Source organism: Sorex araneus (genome assembly GCF_027595985.1).
Source record: "Sorex araneus isolate mSorAra2 chromosome X unlocalized genomic scaffold, mSorAra2.pri SUPER_X_unloc_5, whole genome shotgun sequence".
NCBI lineage: Eukaryota > Metazoa > Chordata > Mammalia > Eulipotyphla > Soricidae > Sorex > Sorex araneus.
Genome location: NW_026570965.1, coordinates 37,243 through 59,304, shown reverse-complemented (window position 1 = coordinate 59,304; position 22,062 = coordinate 37,243). Strand labels below are relative to the sequence as shown.

At 50.0% G+C, this 22,062-nt stretch overlaps 1 protein-coding gene across 1 annotated transcript in view; it reads right to left on the bottom strand.

Annotated features, from left to right (window-relative positions):
* Positions 1-3,391: 3,391 nt before the first annotated feature.
* LOC101541051 (arylsulfatase F-like) overlaps positions 3,392-22,062 on the bottom strand; it is a 45,352-nt gene continuing 26,681 nt past the window's right edge. Inside the window, 9 exon segments of the mRNA XM_055123626.1 lie at positions 3,392-3,625; positions 3,627-3,673; positions 3,676-3,786; positions 5,054-5,175; positions 7,563-7,725; positions 10,520-10,654; positions 15,047-15,183; positions 15,599-16,025; positions 20,062-20,184. Of these exon segments, the coding sequence (XP_054979601.1) occupies positions 3,392-3,625; positions 3,627-3,673; positions 3,676-3,786; positions 5,054-5,175; positions 7,563-7,725; positions 10,520-10,654; positions 15,047-15,183; positions 15,599-16,025; positions 20,062-20,184 (1,499 nt within the window).

Here is a 22,062-nt window from a genome sequence, read left to right as displayed (position 1 = left end):
CGGGTGGGTCCACTGAGCCTTCTGTCCTGGTGGGCCGGGGGCGCCCACGGGATGCCCGGGATAGAACCACTTACACGCTTTCGTGTTTGAGTGTCAGTCACACAGTGACGGGACATGGATCGCTCCACCCGTGCCCCATTCCGCACCACCCCTGTCCCCAGTGTCCCCCCATCCCGCCCTCCCCCTGCCTCCATGGCAGACAATCTCCCCCACACTCTCTCTCTGCTTTGGGGCATCCTGGTTTGCAATACAGACACCGAGAGGCCGTCACGAGTGCATCCTTTGTTGACTCTCAGCACACGTCTCCCATCCCGAGCATCCCTCCAACCATCCCTGACGCAGTGACCCCTTCTCATCCCAGCCGCCTTCTCCCCCAGCTCAGGAGGCGGCTCCCAACCATGGGGCAATCCTCCTGGCCCTTGTCTCTACTGTCCTTGTGTGTCCGTCTCCTATTCTGTTACTTTATACTCCACCAATGAGTGCAGTTCTTCTCTGTCTGTCCCTCTCTCTGACTCATTTCACTCAGCATGAGACTCTCCATGTCCATCCACTTAGAACCAAATTTCATGACTTCCTCTCTCCTAACAGCTGCATAGTATTCCACTGTGTCGATGCACCCAAGTTTCTTTAATGTATTTTGTTTGTTTGTTTGTTTTTGGGTCACACCCAGTTGCTGCACAGGGGTTACTCCTGGCTCATGGACTCAGGAATTACTCCTGGCGGTGCTCAGGGGGACCATATGGGATGCTGGGAATCGGACCCGGGTCGGGCTGCGTGCAAGGCAAACGCCCTCCCCGCTGTGCTATCACTCCAGCCCCGTTGTGTATTTTTTTTTTCTTTTTGGGTCCCACCCGGCAATGCACAGGGGTCACCTCCTGGCTCTGCACTCAGGAATTACTCCTGGCGGTGCTCAGGGGACCCTATGGACGCTGGGAATCGAACCCGGGTCGGCCGCGTGCAAGGCAAACGCCCTCCCCGCTGTGCTATCGCTCCAGCGCCCCCCCCCCCCGTTGTGTATTTTAACTTTAATGCCATATCCTTGTTAAGGCAAACATCAGCCCTTCCCCCCTACCCTGAATTCTTTTTAAGCTTTTTCTTTTTTTTTCCTTTCCTTAAATATTTTTATGGAATATCCATGAGATAGACCATGACACAGCTGTCCATGATTGGGTTTCCGTCACACAGTGCTCCAACCCCCGGCCCTCCACCAGGGCACATTTCCCAGCATCAGTGTCCCCACGGTCCCTCCCATCACCCCCCACCCCTACCTCTCTCTCTGTACCTCACTCCCTCTCTCTCAATCTCTCCTCTCTCTCTCCTTTTTTTTTTTTTTTTTTTTTTGCTTTTTGGGTCCCACCCAGCGATGCTCAGGGGTCCCTCCTGGCTCTGCACTCAGGAATCACCCCTGGCGGTGCTCAGGGGACCCTATGGGATGCTGGGAATCGAACCCGGGTCGGGCTGCGTGCAAGGCAAATGCCCTACCTGCTGTGCTATTGCTCCAGCCCCCTCTCTCTCTCTCTTCTGTCTCTCTCTGTCCTCTCTCTCTGTCCTCTGTCCTCTCTGTCTCTCTGTCTCTCTATCTCTCTGTCTCTCTGTCTCTCTCTCTCTCTCTCTCTCTCTCTCTCTCTCAGTCTCTCTCTCCCCTTTGGTGCACTATGGTTGCAAATACACGCGCTAAGAGGTCATCACGTTCAGTTCAGTGCTTTCACCAAGCTGCCCTTTTCTTTGCACCCTTGTGGGTCTGCGGTTTCCTTGGAGACGGCAGAGATCCTCCCGGAAAAGCTGGTTTTTGATTTTTTTTTTTTGGTCTGGGGGCCATTCCTGGTGATGGTCAGGGATGAGTCCTGGGCTTGGCTCTTGGAGGGGGAGGACCGAACCCGAGCTTACGTCTCTCCTTCATCACCCACCCGGCAAGAGCCTGACCCACTGTCCAATCACTCCGACCCCCCCCCCCGCCCAGGATCCTATTTGTAACCTTTCGGTTTTAATTTGTCAATTTTTGAAAAGTGTAACCCACACCCTTCCTGGTGGCGCTGGCGGTGCGGGTTCCTTGGAAATAAATCTCTCCGCCAACTTCCCTGTTTGTTTCTGCTGTTTGTTTTCTCGGCCCCCGTTCCACCCCGGGGAGGCTCCCCGACGCCCGGCTCAGCTCACGGGGTCACTCCCGGCCACTCCTGGTCTCTCGCGGTGGGTCTTACGGGGCTCTGGGCATGGGATTGAGCTGGCGTTGGTTGCGTGCCAGGCTAGTGCCGTCCGTGGTGTCCTGTCACGCCGGCATTGGGGATGCAGTGACCAGACGGGACCAGAGGCAGGTCCTGCATCACGGATGACCTTGCACCTGACTCCACTGGGGCTGTGTTGGTGGACAATGTCCCATCATCTCAGGCCCAGCTACGTTTTTCTTTCTTTCTTTCTTTCTTTCTTTCTTTCTTCTTTCTTTCTTTCTTTCTTTCTTTCTTTCTTTCTTTCTTTCTTTCTTTCTTTCTTTCTTTCTTTCTTTCTTTCTTTTCCTTTTTGGGTCCCACTCGGCGATGGTCAGGGGTTACTCCTGGCTCTGCACTCAGGAATCACCCCTGGCGGTGCTCGGGGGACCCTATGGGATGCTGGGAATCGAACCCAGGTCGGCGGCGTGCAAGGCAAACGCCCTCCCCGCTGTGCTATGGATCCAGCCCCCCTCCCTTTCTTACTTCTATCCCTTTCCCTTCCGCCCTTCCTCCTTTTTTCTCTCCTTCCTCTTTTCTTATTTTCTTCTTTCCACCCTTCCCTCTTTCCTTTCTTCCCTCGTTTCTCTTCCTTCCTTCCTTCCTTGCTCCTCCTTTCTTCCTTCCTTCCCTCCCTCCCTCCCTCCCTCCCTCTCTCCCTCCTTCCTTCCTTCCTTCCTTCCTTCCTTCCTTCCTTCCTTCCTTCCTTCCTTCCTTCCTTCCTTCCTTTTTCTCTTTCTTTCTTTCTTTCTCTTCTTTCTTTCTTTCTTTCTTTCTTTCTTTCTTTCTTTCTTTCTTTCTTTCTTTCTTCTTTCTTTTTTTTTCCTTCTGTTTTCTGTGCCACACCCGGTGATAGGGCTCACTCCTAGCTCTGTGACCAGGATCACACCTTGGTGGTCAGGGATGATGAGGGGAGTGGGCGGTGAAGGGAGGGACCCTGGGGTCACTGGTGTCTGGGCAATGTGCCCTGGTGGAGGGACGGGGGTTGGAACACTCTATGCCTGAAACCCAATCGGGAACAGCTTTGTAAGGGTCTGTCTCACACAACACTCAAAAAAAAGTTTTTAAAAATTTAAAACCCAAAAACAAACAGGGAAGGAAATAAACTAGAAGCATCCGTCCCGGTCTCACAGTCCTTTATTGCCTTCACCTGTCCAGGACAGCCACCCCGGGGTCCTGTAAGAACCACGCTAACGTGTCCCCGCATCCGTGTCTGCAGGAGAGCTCGTGTCCGAGCGACCCCCCTCCCGGTCGCACAGACAGAAGGGGAAGAGGCCACAGCAGGGCGTGAGCCAGGGGCTGAATTTTTTCTCCTTGGACACCTCAATGGGCACCGGGAGCACGGAGCGACGGTGCTCCCTCACCGCCTCCCCCACCCTGCGGATCACCGTGTCGTACATGGGCTCCGTGTCCCGAGTCAGGGGGCCTGGACTCTGACGGGTCCCGGCTGAGGTCGAAGAGCAGCGGGGGTCATGGTACGTGACATGGTCCCCGGTACACTTGCAATAGTAGAACGTGTAGCAGGCCTGGGCCCCCGCGGCTCGAACACGGGGGGTCACGTAATGGACCTTCCAGATGGCCAGACCTGGGCGGGAGAGATCGGAGAGGGCAGACGGCGTTTGAGTTACACGCGGTAGACCCGGGTTCCACTCGGCATCCATGCGGTCCCCTGAGCACTGCCAGGAGAGATCCCTGAGCACAGAGTCAAGAGTGAGCCCTGAGCACAGAGCCAGGAATCAGCCCTCAGCACAGAGCAAGTAGTCAGCCCCGAGCAGGGAACCTGGAGTCAGCTATGAGCACAGAGGCAGGAGTGAGCCCTGAGCACAGAGCCAGAATGAGCCTTGAGCACAGAGCCAGGACTCAGCCCAGAGCACTGAACCAGGAGTCTGTCCAGAGCACGGTCAGGAGTCAGCCATGAGCACAGAGCCAGGAGTCAGTCCCTAGCATTGCCAAGTGTGGCACCCCCCCCACCACCACTACACACACAAAAGAAGTCAGTGTGAATTGCATGATTGTGTTGTTCCTTGCGTGTCTACAGACTATGTGTTCATCATCTGGTCAACTGTTGTCCGGCTGATCGGTATTGTGCCAATTGCTGCAGATTTCCTTTTTCATTATTATAAATTTTTTCTCGGGGGTAGATGACCCAAAGTGGAATTCCTGGGTTATATAGCAGCTCAGTGCTAAGTTTACTACATATGTCTGTTTTTCACGGCTGGTGGAGAATAATGGAATAAGGAGAAGGAGGAGGAGGAGGAGGAGGAGGAGAAGGAGAAGGAGAAGAAGAAGAAGAAGAAGAAGAAGAAGAAGAAGAAGAAGAAGAAGAAGAAGAAGAAGAAGAAGAAGAAGAAGAAGAAGAAGAAGAAGAAGAAGAAGAGGAGGAGGAGGAGGAGGAGGAGGAGGTAAGAAGGAGAAGAAGCAGCAGAAGGAGGAGAAGGAAAAGGAGAAGAAAAAGCAGAAGGAGGAGAAGGAGAAGGAGAAGAAGCAGAAGAGGAAGAGGAAGAAGATGAGGAAGAGGAAGACAAGGAAGAGGAAGGAGAAGAAGAAAGAAGCAGAAGGAGGAGGAGGAGAAGGAGGAAGAGGAGAAGAAGGAGAAGAGAAAGGAGAAGAAGGAGAAGGAGGAGGAGGAGGAGGAGGAGAAGGAGAAGAAGAAGAAGAAGAAGAGAAGAAGAAGAAGAAGAGAAGAAGATGATGATGATGAGAAGAAAAAGAAGAAGATGAAGAAAAAGAAGAATTTTTTTCAGCAGCAATTCTAGAAGCTAGCGATTTGTTGGGAGGGAGGGAGGGAGCAGTGGAGGCAGATGGGCGGGTGGGCGTGGGCCGGGCACCCTCGGGTGGGGCCGGGCACTCACTGTCTCTGGGGCGCCAGTGGGCCGCGTGCAGGTACACCTCGCAGTAGTGGAAGAGAAACTCGTGCTCCGAGTGCTGTTGCTCGCCGAGAAGCAGGGGCATGAGGTCACGGCCGTCGATGTGTCTGCGGAGACAACCAGGGGCGGGCGCGGGAGGTGAGCCAAGGGCCGGGGGCAAGGCACTGATGGGGGCAGACCCCAGGGGACCATCCTGGGTTCATCGGCTGAGATTCATGGCGGTAAACTCCCCGACAGGTGGGGTCTCCAGGAGGAAGGCAGCGACCGGCATGTGGGGGGCTGAGATGATAAAATTGAGCCGTGACCGGTGCAAGTGGCAGTATGAAGGGCAGTGAGCAGAGTCAGACCCTCCTCCAAGCTACAGCACAAACACAGTGGACTGTGGGAGACACGTGTCCAGCATCTTTTATGCAGCACCAGAGGGACCCACCTGACTCTGACTCTGAACAACACCTCACACAATAGCTGAAATATGAAAACAACCCAAAGGATTAGTCACAGGTGAAATGATCAAGACATTGTGCTTTATAGACACAGTGGAATACTACGCAGCTCAAAAAAAGGACAAAGCCCCACAATTGGCATCATTGGGCTGGAACTAAAGCAGATCATGCCGAGCTGAGTCAGTCAGAGGGAAAAGGGGAGACACGGAACACTCTCTCACATAGGTGGGATTTCATGATACACAACCAGGCAGCAACTTAGAGCCAAAGGCAAGAAAGCAAGAAAAATTGAGACATAGCACTAACTTGGTTGGAGGCGGTTGGAGGAAAGGTGTTTGGATCCTTGGGGGAGGGATGTGGGCACTGTGGTAACAGCTGTGATGTGGGAGGATGTGCATGAGAAGCCATCATTCACAGTATTATAAACCACAGATCTCAATCAATTAAAAAACACACGTGCTGTATGTACAGTGGAATACTACGCAGCTCTAACAAAGGCCAAAATCACAGAATACACCAGTTCCATGGATGAAATGAGAGGAGGTCAAACACTCTGCCACCAACACTAAGATTTCCGGCATGGAGCCTACTTAAAAAAAATAAAAAGTAGAGGTACTGGATGCATAGTACAATGGGTAGTGAGTTTGCCTTGCATGTGGCCAACCTGGGTTTAATTCCTATAGGGTCCACCGAACAATATCAAGAGTGAAGCCTGAGCACAGAGACCGAAGTAAGCCCTGAGTGGCATGAGGCATGGCCTCTAAACAAACAAAAAATGAAAAATAAAGAGGCGACAGAGAGCGAGAGCAAGGTCTCATGGCACTTTCTGGCTTGCGGGTGACTTGTGCTAAATCCCTAGTTCAGCAAAGGGTCTCTGAGCCCTGCCAGGAGCAAGCCCTCAGCACCACTTGGAGTGGCCAAAAAAGAAGGTAGGACAAAGGGAGAAGGGAGATGGGAGGAAGGAAAGAGGAAGAAATAAAAAGTGAGGGTGGGAGGGAGAAAAGAAGGGAGGAAGGGAGGGAGTGAGGGAAAGAGGGAGGGAGGGAAGAAGGGAGAGAAGGACGGGAGGGATGAGGGAGGAATGTAAGGGAAGGGAAGAGAAGGAAATGAAAAGGGAAAAAGGGAAGGAATGGGATGGAAGGAAAAGAAGGGAAGAAGGGCAGAAAAGAGGTAGGGATGACAAGAAATAAAAAGTTAAAAAATGGAAAGAAAGAAAAGTAGAGAAAGAAAGAATGAAGGGCAGAAATGAGGAGAGGATAGAAACAAAGAAGGAAGGAAATGAGGAAAGACAGAAAGAAAGAATGAAGAAAGAAAATGAGGAAAGGAAAGAAAGAAGGAAGAAAATGAAAGAAAGAAGGAAATGAGGAAAGAAGGAAAGAAAGAAATAAGGAAGGAAATTAGAAAAGAAAGAAAGAAGGAGGGAAGGAAATGAAGAAAGAAAGAAAGAAAGAAAAGGAAGAGGGAGGATAGAAAGAAAGAAAGAAATAAAAGGAAGAGGGAGGAAAGGAAGGAAGAAATAAAGAAAAACAACGAAGAAGAAAAAGAAAACGAAAGAAGAACGAAGAAAGAAAGAGTAAAAGAAAGAAAGAAAGAAAAAGAAAATGGAAGAAAGACAGGAAGAAAGAACAAAGAAACAAAGAAAAAAGGAAAGAAAGGAAGGAAGAAAGGGTTGAAAGAAAAAAGAAAGGAAGGAAGGAAGAGAGAAAGAAAGAGAAAGAAAGAAAGAAGGAAAGAAAGAAAGAAAGAAGGAAAGAAAGAAAGAAAGAAAGAAAGAAAGAAAGAAAGAAAGAAAGAAAGAGAGAGAGAAGAAGAAAGAAACAAAGAAAGAAAGAAAGACAGCATGTGATCTACCTCGCTCACTTCCCCACCCCTCCTAGGGTTCCCCGAGCACCTGCAGGTGTGGCCCCAACACAGACAAGGGTTGTTCTTTCACTGGGAAAACAAATCCACGCAACAGAATCAGATGGCGGCTGCGTTGCAGTATCAAAGGGGATCCCGAATCCCGAGTCCCGCTGTAGTGCAGAGGGTCCCTTGGTGGCCTGGGGCCTCACCTGTCCTGCGGTACCTCGGCCCCCGCCAGAGTCGCCAGCGTGGGGAAGACGTCCATCAGGCTGGTGGGTTCGTCGATCACCTGTCCCGCGGGGACCTTCCCGGGCCAGCGCACGATCCCCGGGACCCGAATGCCTCCTTCCCAGCCGCCCATGGCCTTGCCACCTGCACCGAGGAAACGGAGGGTCAGTGGGGTCCACTCTCGGACACTCCCAGGAGCTCGGGCTGCCAGAATGCCCGCGACAAGGGTCCCTTCTGTGTATGTTGGTGCCAAGGTCTTTCTCGCGCTGATGAGAGACTTCTGCTTCAACGCCAAGACTCTCCCCTAGAATGTCACGTGGCAGACACTCAGGAGAAGAACTGGGTGCTGAAAACAGGGAAAGGGACGAACATGACCGCCTCTTCCTACCTCTATGGCAAACGCTGAAACGAGAGAGAGAGAGAGAGAGAGAGAGAGAGAGAGAGAGAGAGAGAGAGAGAGAGAGAGAGAGAGAAAGAGGGAGAGAGAGGAGAGAGACAGAAAAAGAGGGTGGAATAAAGAGAGGAAGACCGCATGAGAGGGAAGGAAACTTGGGGAGTGGAGGGGAGAGGGGAATTAGGGAAATGGATGGTGGGGAATGGGCAGTGGTGGAGGATTAGGTGTTGCAGTATTGTATGAATGAAAGAAGGAAGGAAGAAGAAATAAGGAAGGAAGGAGAAGGAAGGAAGGAAGGAAGGAAGGAAGGAAGGAAGGAAGGAAGGAAAAAATAAGGAGGGAAGGAAGTGATGGAGGGAGTGAGGGAGGGAGGAAGAGAGGGGGAGGGAGAGAGGGGGGAGGGAGAGAGGGGGAGGGAGAGAGGGGAGGGGAGGAGAAGAGGGGGATGGAGAGGGGGAGGAAAAGAGGGAGGGAAGGAAGAAAGGAAAGAGCAAGGAAAGAAGGAAGAACAAAAAAGAAAGAAAAGGAAGGAAGAGGAAAGAAAGAAAGAAAGAAAAGAAAGCAAAAAACCAAAAAAAAGCAAAAAAAGAAAGTAAAAAAGAACGAAAGTGTAGGATAACATTGGGTTTGTCCTTTCAGCCTTGCCACAGGGAACATAGTTTACCTTAGAGCAATGTCCTTTCTGTATGGACACAGAAAGACAGTTAATATTATGCTCTTATAACTTGGGAGTTGATCGGCTCCAATAATATTTACTCCTGGGCATCTGCTTGCTCAACTCAATTGCTCTTAGTTCCTAGCACCCCAAAAGCAGGGTCCTGACGAGGGACGGAATGGACCCCAGGGCAAGCTGTGAGCTACCCTGGCATTGAAATGGGCCAGGCCAAAGTGCCACAATACTCAACTGTAAGTTGAGAGCATGGTCATAGACAAACTCTGTCATGATCCAAAAGTAACGACGAGAGTAGGACCCTGCTGGGGTTAGGAAGACTCACCTGGCCTGAGGACTGTGGTCTGGAATAGATAGTGAATGTCCTCAGGAAGAACCAAACTTTGAGTTTGATATGTCTCTTACTGTGCTCAGACAGAAAGACATTGCTAGAAGTACTAGAAGTAGATTTACTACAAGTAATTAAGTGGATCACTAGCTGAGGAAGGAAGAAAGCAACACAGCCTGGATGGGATCCCTCCCTAAAGCGGATCACCTAATCTAATCTAATCTAATCTAATCTAATCTAATCTAATCTCCTTAGATGAGATTTTATCCTTGAGTTAATCTGGAGGAGTGGTCTTACCCTTCTTTGTTGAATTGTTTATGTTCAACCCACCTTTGTGTCACCACCCTATGTGATCGCTATATAAACTAGGTCGGTAAGAGCGGAGGGGGTCAGGGTCAGAAGTGAGGGTTAGACTCAGAAGTAAGAGTCCGAGTCAGAAGTGAGAGCGACAAAGTCTCCAGAGAGAGAAGCTGAAGGGCTCCGGAGAGAGATCAGAATAGGAGAGATCGGTAGAGACCACAGGAGAGACGACAGAGACAGAGTCAGAGATAGAGAGACAGACAGACAAGAGCACAGCGGCACACACAGAAAAAGAGCACAAAGGAGAAGCCAACCCGATCCAGTCCATACACAGCGTCTCGTGAGCACTGAACATGAGTGGAGAGAGAGAGCGAGAGCAAGAGAGAGAGAGAAAGAGAGAGCCTCCCTGAGAGCCCACGAACACACATCATGACACATCACCCTTCCGCGTACATGCATTTATACTTTTCACAGAAGGAAGGAAGGAAGGAAGGGAGAGAGGGAGGGAGGGAGGGAGAAAGAAAAGAGAAGAAAGAAGGAAAGAAGGAAAGGAAGAAAGAAAGAAAGAAAGAAAGAAAGAAAGAAAGAAAGAAAGAAAGAAAGAAAGAAAGAAAGAAAGAAAGAAAGAAAGAAAGAAAGAAAGAGAAAGAAAGAGAGAGAGAGAAGGAAGCAAGGAAGGAATGAATGAAGGAAGGAAGGAAGGAAGGAAGGAAGAAAGGAAGGAAGGAGAGAGGGAGGGAGGGAGAAAAAGAGAAGAAAGAAGGAAAGGAAGAAAGAAAGAAAAAAGAAAGAAAGAAGGAAGGAAGGAAAGGAAGAGGGAAGGAAGAGGGAAGGAAAAAGAAAGGAAGAAAGAGAAACAAAGAAAGGAAGGAAGGAAGAAAGAAACAAAGGAAGGAAGAGAAAGAAAGAAAAGAAAGAGGGAATAAATAAAAGAAAGAATGAAACATAGAAAGAAGAAAGGAAGGAAGAAAGAAAAAGGAAGAGGGAAGCAAGCAAGCAAGCAAGCATTCCGAGGCCACTGGCTTATTCATATTCCCCCTCACCCGCCTTCGAGCGCATTTCCCCAACACTCCGACAAACAGACTCACTCCCTGTCGCACCCTCCTCTCTTCCCGTCAGTGGCTCTCACAACAAGAACAGAAAAACTCATATGTCCCGCTCCCACATCCCCACCCCTCACACACACTCACACACACAAACACACACACACTCACACGCACACAGACGCTCTACTTTCTCCCCACACCTTTGAAGATCCCGTTCCATCCTCCGAGCGGCACGTGGCCCCTCCGCGCCTCCAAGTGTCCTCCGTGGTCAGATGTGAAATAGACGAGGGTCTGATTGGTGAGAGATAGGCGGTCCACGGCTTTCAGAAGCTCCCCTAAGAGTGAAGAAGACAAGGAAACGGAGAGAACTAGAGAATGAAAAAACAGGCACTGAGGCAGTGACATAACCCAGCATTCCCTGTGGGGGGGTGTCCAAAGGAGACCCCCCCGTCCCACTCTCTGTCACTCTCAGCTCTGCAAAGGATTCCCAGCTGCGAGGGGCTCAGTGCCCCTCCAGAAATCACTGAACACTCAACATATTTTAAAAATTATTTATTTAATAAATAATTCCTGGCAGAGGAACCCAGGTGTGTGTAATCCCATCAACGGCCAACATCCAGAGAGAGACTTAAAAGCAAGCTCTCAGAAGCGCGTGGCCGCATTGCGGCCGCATGATATCTTGTAGCCTACTTCTCCCTCTGGGAGAAACTGGCAAGATACTGAGAGTTTCCTGCCCACAAGGGACAGCCTTACAAGCTTCCCATGGTGTATTCATATGCAAAATCCAGTAATAAGCTGGATCTCATTCCCCTGACCCTGAAGAGCCCCCAGTGCAACATCGTTGGGAGGGCCGAGTCGAGAGAGACTTCTGAGATCTCAGGGAAAGGACGAAATGAGAGGTTACTGAGCCCGCCCGAGAAATCGGTGATTAACTGGATTTTGTGATTTATTTAATAAGGCGGACTGGAGAACAGTGAAGAATCTGAGCCGGTGAGAACCGCAAGCCGGAGAAGGCTCCAGACCCCAGACGGGGCCAACAACACCAGGGTGCCAGACGGAGAAGGTGCAGCCCCCCTGCCTTCTCCAGATGGAGTCCCGGCGACACTGAGCTTCTACTAGCATGGCTCTGGGATGTGGGACCGGGGCTATTTCTCCAAACTATTTCTCTATGTCTTACGCAGCCGAGAGACATTTCCTTACATACGAAACCCGCTCAGGAACCGCCCTCCCACCCCTGAGCGGCCACTATCCCAGAGGCACAGGAACCAACCTCGGAAACGCAGCGGCTGCTGGCAGATACAGTCCTCGACTGTGAACTAAGCTATGGCCCCGGGCAGCCCCGGGAGGAGAAGGGTTTTGTCCCTCGGCCTTTTCCCCTTTACGGCAGCATGGAGACCCCCACCTTTCAGAGCCAATTGGACAGAGAGGTAGGAGTGATGGGGACACACGGGGAATCTCGCGATGGGGTGGGGGGCAGAACCGGCCCTGCTCCCCGCCCAAATGAGACCCCAAGTGGCCACCCACGAACAACTCCTCTACTCCTGAACAGCCACGATCCCAGAGGTACACAAAACAATTTTGGGATGTGGCTGCGGGCAGAAATACCTCTGGACTTCAGCAATAGAGAACATATGATCTAATGATGCCATTTCTAGAGGTCTGATGGTTGGGGGGAAAAACTCCAAGTAATGATAGTGGGTTTTCTGTCGAAAATTGAACGTAATTAAAGTAAAGAGAGAGTAAAGTGAAAATCATCTTCCACACAGGCAGTGGGGGAGTGGGAGGGGGTTCTGCTGGGGTTCTTGGTGATGGAACATGTGCACTGGTGAAGGGACGGGTGTTTGATCATTGTATGACTGAGACTTGATCCTGAAAGCCCTGTAGCTGTTCTCACACTGATTCAATTTAAAAAATAATAATAATTAAAAAAAATAAAAATTTAAAAAGGTGGACTGGAGCGATAGCACAGCAGATAGGGCATTTGCCTTGCACGCGGCCGACCCAGGTTCGATTCCTTTGTCTCTCTCGGAGAGCCCGGCAAGCTACTGAGAGTATCCCACCCGCACGGCAGAGCCTGGCATGCTCCCCGTGGTGTATTCGATATGCCAAAAACAGTGACAACGATGGGCCTCATTCCCCTGACACTGAAAGAGCCCCCAATATGGCAGCGTTAAGAAGGATGAGCAAGGAGAAGCTGATCAAGTCTCAGGGACAAACTAGACAGCTAAAATGAAGAAGGACTAAAATGATTGTCTGTACTTTCAACACACGTACGCTGGCATCGGAAGCATCCATCGAGGACCTGATGGTGCAAGCTCAGAAGATCAAGTACGACGTCATTGGTCTGACTGAGAGGAGAAGGCATCAATCACATCACGCCATTTTCGACACTGTAAAAGAACTGTTCCTCGGAACATGCGACAATAGAGGCGTCGGTGGTGTCTGTGTCCTTGTCAACACGAACTTGGCCATGAGTATTGATTCATTTGAATGCCTAACAACCCAAATTTGACGATTACGCTTGAATAGATGTGGCTCACTGCCGGCAGTTTCTATCTTTGTCGCCTACGCGGGGTGGGGAGAAAGGGCTGCAAAGTTTCAGAAGAGAACTCCCAGAACGACCACCAACTAGGAGCTCTTTGGCACCATTGCAGCGATATGGGGAGATTCTGTTGTTGACAACACAACAAAGAATACGATCGACTGGTTCAGCACCTCCATGACTGTGTGAGGAATGCCGAGAGTGGGAAAGCCACAAACAGACGCCTGTCTTTGGAAACTCTTGAGCTCATTCGCCAATGTGGTTTGGCATGAGCCTCAGGCAATCACAAGCTAACATCTGAGCTCGCAAAGCTGTGCAGAGAGGTGATAAAGGAAGACCTCAAACAGAGAAGAGCAGCAGTGTTGGCCGATGTGCCAGAAGCCAGGAGAAGTATTCGCAACGCTCGCCTGTCCTTCGCCAACTACAAGACCAAGATGACTGCCCTCCGACGTCCTGATGGATCTATCACATCTTCCAGAAGGGCAACGGAGAGGATTATTCACGATTTCTACTCGGATCTCTTCGACAGCCACGTACACTTGCCCATATACCAAATTCCGCAGGATGGATATGTCGTTCCCAACGTCCTCCCTTCCGAAATCCGACACATCATTTCATCAGTAAAGATGCATACAGCACCTGGTCCAGACAAAGTCAGACCCGAACACCTGAAGAATCTGCCTCCAGTACTCGTCAATACACTGGCTCGGCTCTTCACACACGACCTGTCCGAATGCAAGGTTCCGTCCCAATGGAAGACCAGCAGGACCCTTCTGTTGTACAAGAAGGGAGACATCCACGACATCGGCAACTATCGCCCAATCTGCCTGCTGTCTATGAACGGTTTGAGGCTCTTCGTGTTCCTGGAGCAAACACATACCATTGGGCTATACTAGCACGAAACAGGGATGAATGGAGACGTTACTGGCGCCCGCTTGAGCAAATCGAAGATGAACAGGATGTCAAGTGATGTAAGTGACACGGCTCTAATTTTTATTGGAGGGTCAGGGTAATAGAACGAGGGTGAGGATGCATGCTTTGTATGCAGCTGACCCTGGTTCAATTCCCAACACTCTGCAGTCCCATGAGCCTTGTCATCAGCAGATCTAAGAATCCAGAGTTTTCTTTCCTCTTTTCTTTTTCTCTTTTGGTTTTGGAGCCACACCCAAGGATACTCAAGGCTTACTACAGGCTTAATACTCAGAGATCACTCCTGACAGGGCTCCGGAGAGGATACGGAATGCTGGAGATTGAACCTGAATCGGCAGCATTTAAGGCAACTGCCCTCCCTGCTGTATTACCTCTTCCATTTTTCTCTTTTTTCCCCCAGTATTTTCAATGCACCAAAAGTTCCTGGGTTCCAATTCAAATTTCCAAAGCGTTTCCTATTTGCCCCAATTCTGTTTCATGCCAACCGTAATCTCATTGGGAGAATGTCATTACCTTTTCCCCGCATCGAACAAATACAGCTATTATGCTTTTCTTTCAATCGTTTCCAAACAGTCTAGCCTATTTCCTCTTACGTCAGGGTAACATGTGAGCACCAAGGCTGCGGTGCGCGCTGATCTGAATCGGAGATTTCTAACTCAGCCCCAAGCTCCAAGAAGCCGGGAAATTCAAGTTTCCTGTTTTGTGAAAGGGTGTCAACATTGGAGAATTTCGTGAGGGGCGGGGGGCTGGGAGGTAGACGGGATAGGCTGGAGATTGGAGAATCGAAAGGTGCTCACTGGAATCCAGCAGAGCAGATGGAAGGGCAAGAACTGATTTGAGTTTGATTGTTCAGAGTCAACGGACTTTTCCTGGGGTCCACTGCACTCTCGGTATCACGCATTGTGTCTACGAAGCAGGAAGGACCAATTAATCTCAAACTGTCATCCAGACCTCTGCGTTCCCTCCCTCCAACCACGGGGACACACACACACACAAATGCCTGTAGCCAAGCAACCCACACAACCAAAACCATGAATGCAGCCGCGCTAAAATGTGTTCCCAGCACCAATGTCTCGGCCAAGGTCTCCCGAGATGTCTAGGGTGAAATAATGGCATTAACACCATCACAGAACGTCTCACTGTGGCCCCAAAGGCAAGATGCAGAAGCCAGCATGGACCTGAGCATCTCTGGTCACCATCATCCACCCCAGGTCCCCTCTGAGTCCTGATTTGTGAGTCCAGTGTAGCCACTTACCCAGCATGGCGTCCATCTCCTGGACGTTGTCCCCGTACAGGCCGTGGCTACTGGTGCCCAGGAAGGCGTCGGTCGTGGACAGAGGAGTGTGGACGTGGAGGAAGGAGAAGAAGAGGAGAAACGGCCGATTCTGGTTCCTGCAAATACATCAGGCGACTTGTCTGGGGAGCTGGAAAACTGATGCCGGCGGGCCCCCTGGGGGGGCTCATGTGAGGCGGGGAGGAGAGAGACGGTCACTTTCTCCCCATCTGCCTCTGCCCCCCGGGACCCAGGGTTACTGGGTTCTGGTCTCACCTCCCAGAAAGGAATTTCAGGAGTAGATGGAGCAGTGAAATTACAGATTTTATTTGGAGGGTTTGTTGTTGTTGTTTCGGTTTTTCATTTTTGGGTCCCACCCAGCGATGTTCAGGGGTTCCTCCAGGCTCTGCAGTCAGGAATCACTCCTGGCAGTGCTCAGGGGACCATATAGGGTGCTGGGAATCGAACCCGGGTTGGCTGCGTGCAAGGCAAATGCCCTCCCCGCTGTGCTATCCCTCCAGCCCGGGAATTTACCTTTCTAGAAAGGCGGTCGCTTCCTGGACCATGATGGACCCGGCACGCTCTGCCTTCATGGGCTGTTCCGTGATGTCGTGGCCTCGCATGAGGACGCAGTTCCAGTAGAGCGTGGACCCGTAGCTGTCGAACCAGAAGTAGCTCAGGAGGACGATCAGGACCACCGGGACCAGGATGAGGGTCCAGCACACGCAGGGCAAGTGCAGGACTATCCCCAAGATGAAGGTGGCCACGGCCAGGGCGATCAGCTGCTTGACCAGCAGACCCATCTTCCCCGAGAGGGCCAGCTCCGCGTCCCGGGAGGGGTGGGGCCAGCAGTCGTCCGCTAGTCCGTAGGGCATGCCGTAGAAGTAATCGAAGCCGTAGTGAGACGGGTGGTGATGGTGATCGCCTCGAACGTGGCGATTTAAGCCTTGATGCCATTTTCCTGAAATGAAGTACACACAGACACACACACACACACGCACACACACACAAAGATGTGAAGCCACATGCCGTGGCCACACACTCACTCTTCATTTGGGAAAATTAAGAACTCAGGAACAAAAATCAGGGTGATTGATCTCTCTCTCTCTCTCTCTCTCTCTCTCTCTCTCTCTCTTTTTGTTGTTTGTTTTGTTTGCTTCACTAAAAAAATGAGCTGGCTTCTCGTTGGTTTGCAGACATTTGGGTTAAGATACGGGTGTCCGACTCCAGGTGCCACAAGAAATCAAAGGACGAACAAACACTTGTGAGTCTGTGGTGGACAAGAGGTTGGCTTCATCCAGGGGGAGGACAAAGCCAGGGTCACTAAGACCTGGCACGGAAAGGGGAACAGAGAGGGGATGGCTGGTGATGGACAGCTGGGTGGACAGACAGAGGCAGAGAGAGGGAAGTAGGTAAATAGGAAGCGATATTAGATCACAGAGATAGATAAATACGGAGAAACAAGGATGGATGGATAAATAGATGAAAGGATTGATGAATGGATACACAGATAAGTTATAAGTCAGACAGGCACCTGTGTAGGTGGGTGCATAGATGTATGAAGAAATAAAGAAAAAAAGAATGGGAGGAAGGAAAGAAAGGAGGAAGAAGTAAGGAAGGGGGGAAGGAAGGAGGGAAGGAAGGGAGAGAGAGGCAAAGAGAGAAAGAAGGGAAGGAAGGAAGAAAGAAGGAAAATAAGTAAGGAAGGAGAAGAGAGGAAGGAAGGAAAAAGGGAGGAAGGGAGAGAGGGAGAAAGAAAGGGAGAGAAGGAGGGAAGGAAAGAAGGGAGAGAGAAAAAGGAGATTGAGAGAGAAAAAGAGCGAAGGAAGGAGAGGAAAGAAGGAAAAAGGAGGGAAGCAGAGGAAGGAAGGAAGCAAGGATGGAAGGAAGAAGCAAAGGAAGAAAGGAGAGAGGAAGGAAAAGCAAGGAAGAAGCAAAGGACGGGAGGAGAGGAAGGATGAAAGGAGAAAGGAGGAAGGAAAGAATGAAGGAAAGAATGAAGGAAAGATGACTAACAGAGATAAAGAATGGAAGGGGTGTGGGTGAATGGTAGGTAAATGGTTAGGGGTTGGAAGATGGATAATTACATAAGAGATATTGAATGGATGTGTAGATGATGGAAGGGTCATGGTGGATAAATGATGGGTGGGATGAAGGGGTGATGCAGGGGTGATAGGTCGATAACTGATGAATGAATTGACAGATGGATGGATGATGAATAAATAGGAAGGAGATGATAATTGGTGGATGGGAGATCAATAGGATGGATGGATGAACGGAGGGAAGATGATATTTGATGGATGGTAGATTGATAGAAGGTGGATGGATGAACGGAGGGTAGCTGACATTTGATAGATAATAGATTGATAGAAGGTGGATGGATGACTGGAGTATAGATGATATTTGATGGAAGGCAGATTGATAGAAGGATGAATGGATGAACGGAGGGAAGATGATAGTGATGGATAATTGATCGATAGAAGGATGGACGGGTAGAGTTTCGACAAATGAAAGACTGTTAGCCTGATGACTGGGTGGACGGACAGAGGTTTGGACAGAGGATGGAATAATAAGTGGGTGGGTGGGTGCACATAAGGTAGACGAATGATTGGTAGAACAGCAAGTGGATGGGTAGATCGATGGGTAGATTGATGGGTGGATGCTTGATCTTATCAGACAGACACCTGTCAGACAGACAGAGACCTCGTGGCCCAAGTTTCACCCCTGCAGCCTTTCTTCTGGAAGATGAGCACCCCCAAGCAGCAGGGACGCGGGTAGGGGGGAGCACGATGTAGGGGTGGGGATGAGGGGGCAGGTCGCAAGGGTCTCTGTATAGACTCGTATTCTGTATCCGAGTGGAGGGGGTCGACGGGGCAGGGGCCAAGGGAGGGACATTCTTCTCGGAAACCCACATCTTGGAATCCACGACAGGAAGCGCAGGATCGGCCGGGCCCTGGGGCGCATTGTCCGCTCGGGCACCGCCGACGAGGCAGAACCACGGGGGAGGCCGCCGGGAACCGTGTGGGGCCAGAGCTGGGAGCCGGCCCCAGGCAGACGGACACACTCGGGAAGGTCGGCGGAGGCTGGGGAGAGCAGGCCTGAGCCGTGTCTGACAGAGACAGAGGGTGGCAATGGGGGAGGAAAGGGCGCACGTGTGCATGCGTGTGTATGTGCATAGTGTGAGCATGTGTGTGTGCATATGCATGTGTCTGCATGTGTGTCCGTCTACATGTGTGATGTGTGTCCATGTGTGTGCTAATGTGCGTGCACGTGTGCATGTGTCCTTGCGTGTGTATGTGTGTGTCTGCGTGCATACGTGCACGTGTGAGCATGTGTGTGTGCGTGTGCATGTGTCCTTGCCTGTGTGCGTGTGTGTTTGCATGCATATCTGTGTATGTGTACATGTACGTGTATGGGCATGTGCGTGCATGTGTATCCATGACATGTGTGGTGTGTGCATGTGTGTGCTAATGTGTGTGCACTTCTGCATGTGTCCTTGTGTTTGTGTACGTGTGTGTCTGTGTGCGTGTGTATGTGTGTGCATGTGTGTGTTCATATGTGCATGTGTTTGCGTGCATATGTGTGTTCATGCATACATGTATGTGTATTGGCATATGTGTGCATGTGTGTATGTGTGCGCGCATGTGTGGTCTGTGTATGTGCATGTGTGCTTATATGTGTGTATGTGTCCTTGTGTGTGTGCACGTGTGTCCATATGTGTATGTGTGTGTGCATATATCTGCATGTGTGTGTCCATGAATGTGTGTATGTGCTTCTGTGTGCATGTGTGTACATGCGTATGTGTACTCACGTGAGCATGTGTCCTTGCATGGGTGTGCATGTGTGTTCATATGTGCATGTGTGTTTACATGCACATGTGTGCATGCATACATGTATGTGTATCAGCATGCATGTGTGTGCGTGCACATGTGTGGTGTGTGTACATAAGCTTGTGCTTATGTGTGTGCTCGTGTGCATGTGTCTTTGCATGTGTGCGTGTCCATGCATGTGTGTGTGCTTATGTGTGTCCATGTGTGCCTGTGTCCTTGCGGGTGTGCATGTGTTTGTGTGAATATGTGTATGTGTGTGCATGTGTGTACGTGTGTGTGCATGTGTGTCCATATGTGTATATGCTTGGGTGTGTGCATGTGTGTATGTGCTTGTGTGTGTGCATGTGTGTATGTGCTTGTGTGTGCATGTGTGTATGTGCATATGAGTGTGCTTATGTGTGTACACGTGTGCATGTGTATGCATGTGTGTGCGCGTGTCTGCATGTGTGTGATTATATGTGCATGTGTTTGTGTCCATGTGTATGCATGCATACATGTATGTGTATGGGCATGTGTGTATGTGTGTGCATGAACATGTATGGTGTGTTCTTATGTGTGTGCAAGTGTGCATGTGTCCTTGCGTGTGTACACATGTGTATGCATGCATGTGTGTGCGTGCATATGAATGTGTGCCCATGTAGGTGTGTATGTGCTTGTGTGTGCATTTGTGTATCCATGTGTGTGTGTGCATGCATGTGTGTGCTTGTGTATGTATGTGTGTGTGCACATGTATGAGTGTGCATGTGTATGCATGTGCATATGCATGTGTACCTACATGTTTGTGCATGCGTGTATGTGCATGCATATGTGTGCACGCATGTGTGTGCATGCGTGTGCATGTGAGTATGCATGCACATATGTGCATGTGTGTGCATGCCTGCAGTCCATCAAGAGGCCAGGAGGACCAAGAGGCGGAGAGACTCTCCAGGGAGCACAAAGCAGCGGCAACACGCAGGAGTGCAGCGACGGTTATGCCAGCCGCTGGATTTCTGGGAAGAAAGCACACTGGGGGCCGGGGGGTCCAGGGAGACTAGAGCCGGGGTCTCTGTCCTCACCAACACGCGGGGTCACTTCTCAGGGGTTCCCCCGAGCGCACGTCCCGAAGGACGAAGTGGCCCCCGTTGGGTGGGTCTTCTGCCTGCGCAGAGCGCGCCAGCGGGGTCTCACCTATGAGGGCGGTGCTGTAGCCCTGCTCCCGCAGTAACTCGGCGAACGTCGTCTCGTTGCGAGGCAGCCCGATGGGTTCCCCCAGGGACCAGATGACCCGTTTGCCGTCGTCACTCGCCATCCCTGGGCGGGGGGGGGGGAAGGCAGAGGAAGAGCAGGTCAGCTGGGTGCTCTGAGCTCGGAGAACGGGGCGGCTGGCAGGTGAGAGGCAGCCCAGGGATGGGATAGGCGAGAGACCCCCATCAAGCCCCACTGAGTCATGATCTTGTCTCAGGTCCAGGAGCCTTTGGGAACGAACGGAGCGATGGGACAGCGGGGAGGGTCTCTGCCTGGCACGCAGCCAACCCGGGTTCCATCCCTGGCATCCCGTAGGGTCCCCTGAGCACTGCAGGAGTAATTCCTGAGTGCAGAGCCGGGAGTCACCTCTGAGCATCTTTGGGTGTGACACCCAAAAAAAAGAAAAAAAAATAAAGAAAAAAAATCAAGGAGCCTTTATTAGCTGGCCAGCGACTCTCTCCAGCCCTGCCTGGGTGAGAAGGAGCAGCTTTATTTATTTATTTATTTATTTTTGCTTTTTGGGTCACACCTGGCGATGCACAGGGGTCACTCCTGGCTCATGCGCTCAGGAATGACTCCAGGCGGTGCTCGGGGGACCGTATGGGATGCTGGGAATCGAACCCGGGTTGGCCGCGTGCAAGGCAAATGCCCTACCCGCTGTGCTATCTCTCCAGCTCCCTATTTTTTTTTTGAGAAGGAGCAGCTTTGACTATAAAATAAAATCAAACAAACAAAAAAAATAAGGATTTGTATAAAGGGCCAAGCCATCTCTTGGAATTTCCCTCAGGAAGCAACAAATTTACAGGAGCCAAACCATGCGGTTGGCTAAACAACACATGGGTTGATAATAGAAACCCAATCTAAAATGAGCAATAGTTCAACAAGACCAAAAACAAAGTAGGCAAAAGTTCAACAGAAATCAAAAAACAAGGTAGTCAAACAATCAGTACTCAATCAGTAGAGTCAGACCATCAGTAGAGTAGGCAAATAATCAATAGAGTAGTCAATCGATAGATTGATGCAGGAACTAAAAACAGCGTGTAGTTAGCTACACGCGGTACAGGTACACTCCCGTCTCGCACCCATTTTTTTTTTTAATTGAATTGAATCACTGTGAGATACACTTACAAGCTTTTGTGTTTGAGTTGTGGGAGAAGGCAGCTGGGATAGAGAAGGTACCACTAAGTAAATGATGGTTGGAGGGATTGTTTGGGATGGGAGATGCGTGCTGAAAGTAGACTATGGGCCAAATATTATGGCCACATAGTACCTATACTGCAAACCAATATAAGATGAAAGAAAGAAAGAGAGAGGAAGGAAGGGAGGAAGAAAGGAAAGAAAGAGTAAAAGAGAAAGAGAGAGGAAGAAGGAAAAAAGGCAGAAAGAATGAAAGAAACAAAGAAAGAGAAAAGTAAAAAGAGAAAAAAGGATGAAAGGCAGATAGAAAGAAAGAGAAAGAGACAGAAAGAGAAAGAGAACAGAAATAAAGAAAAAGAGAGAAAGAAAGAAAAATAAAGGAAGGAATGAAAAAGAAAGAAAGGTATGAAGAAAGGAAGAAAAAAAGAAAGAAAGGAAAGAAGGAAGAAGAAAGAAAAAGGGAGGAAGAAGAAAGGAAGGAAGAAGAAAGGAAGGAAGGATGAAAGAAAGAAAGAAAAGGAAGTAAGGAAGAAAGAGAAAGAAAGACAAAGAAAGAAAGAAGGGAGAAAGAAAGAGAAAGAAATAGAAAGAAAAAAGAGATAGGAACAAAGAAAGAAAGAAAGATAGAAAGAAAGAAAGAAAGAAAGAAAAAGAAAGACAGGAAGGGAAGAAGAAAGGAAGGAAGAAAGAGAGAAAGAAAAAGGGAAAGAAAAAAGAGGGAAAGAAAGAAAAAAGAAAGAAAGATGAAAGAAAGAAAGATAGAAAGAAAGAAAGAAAGAAGGGAAGAAAGAAAGAAGGAAAGAAAGA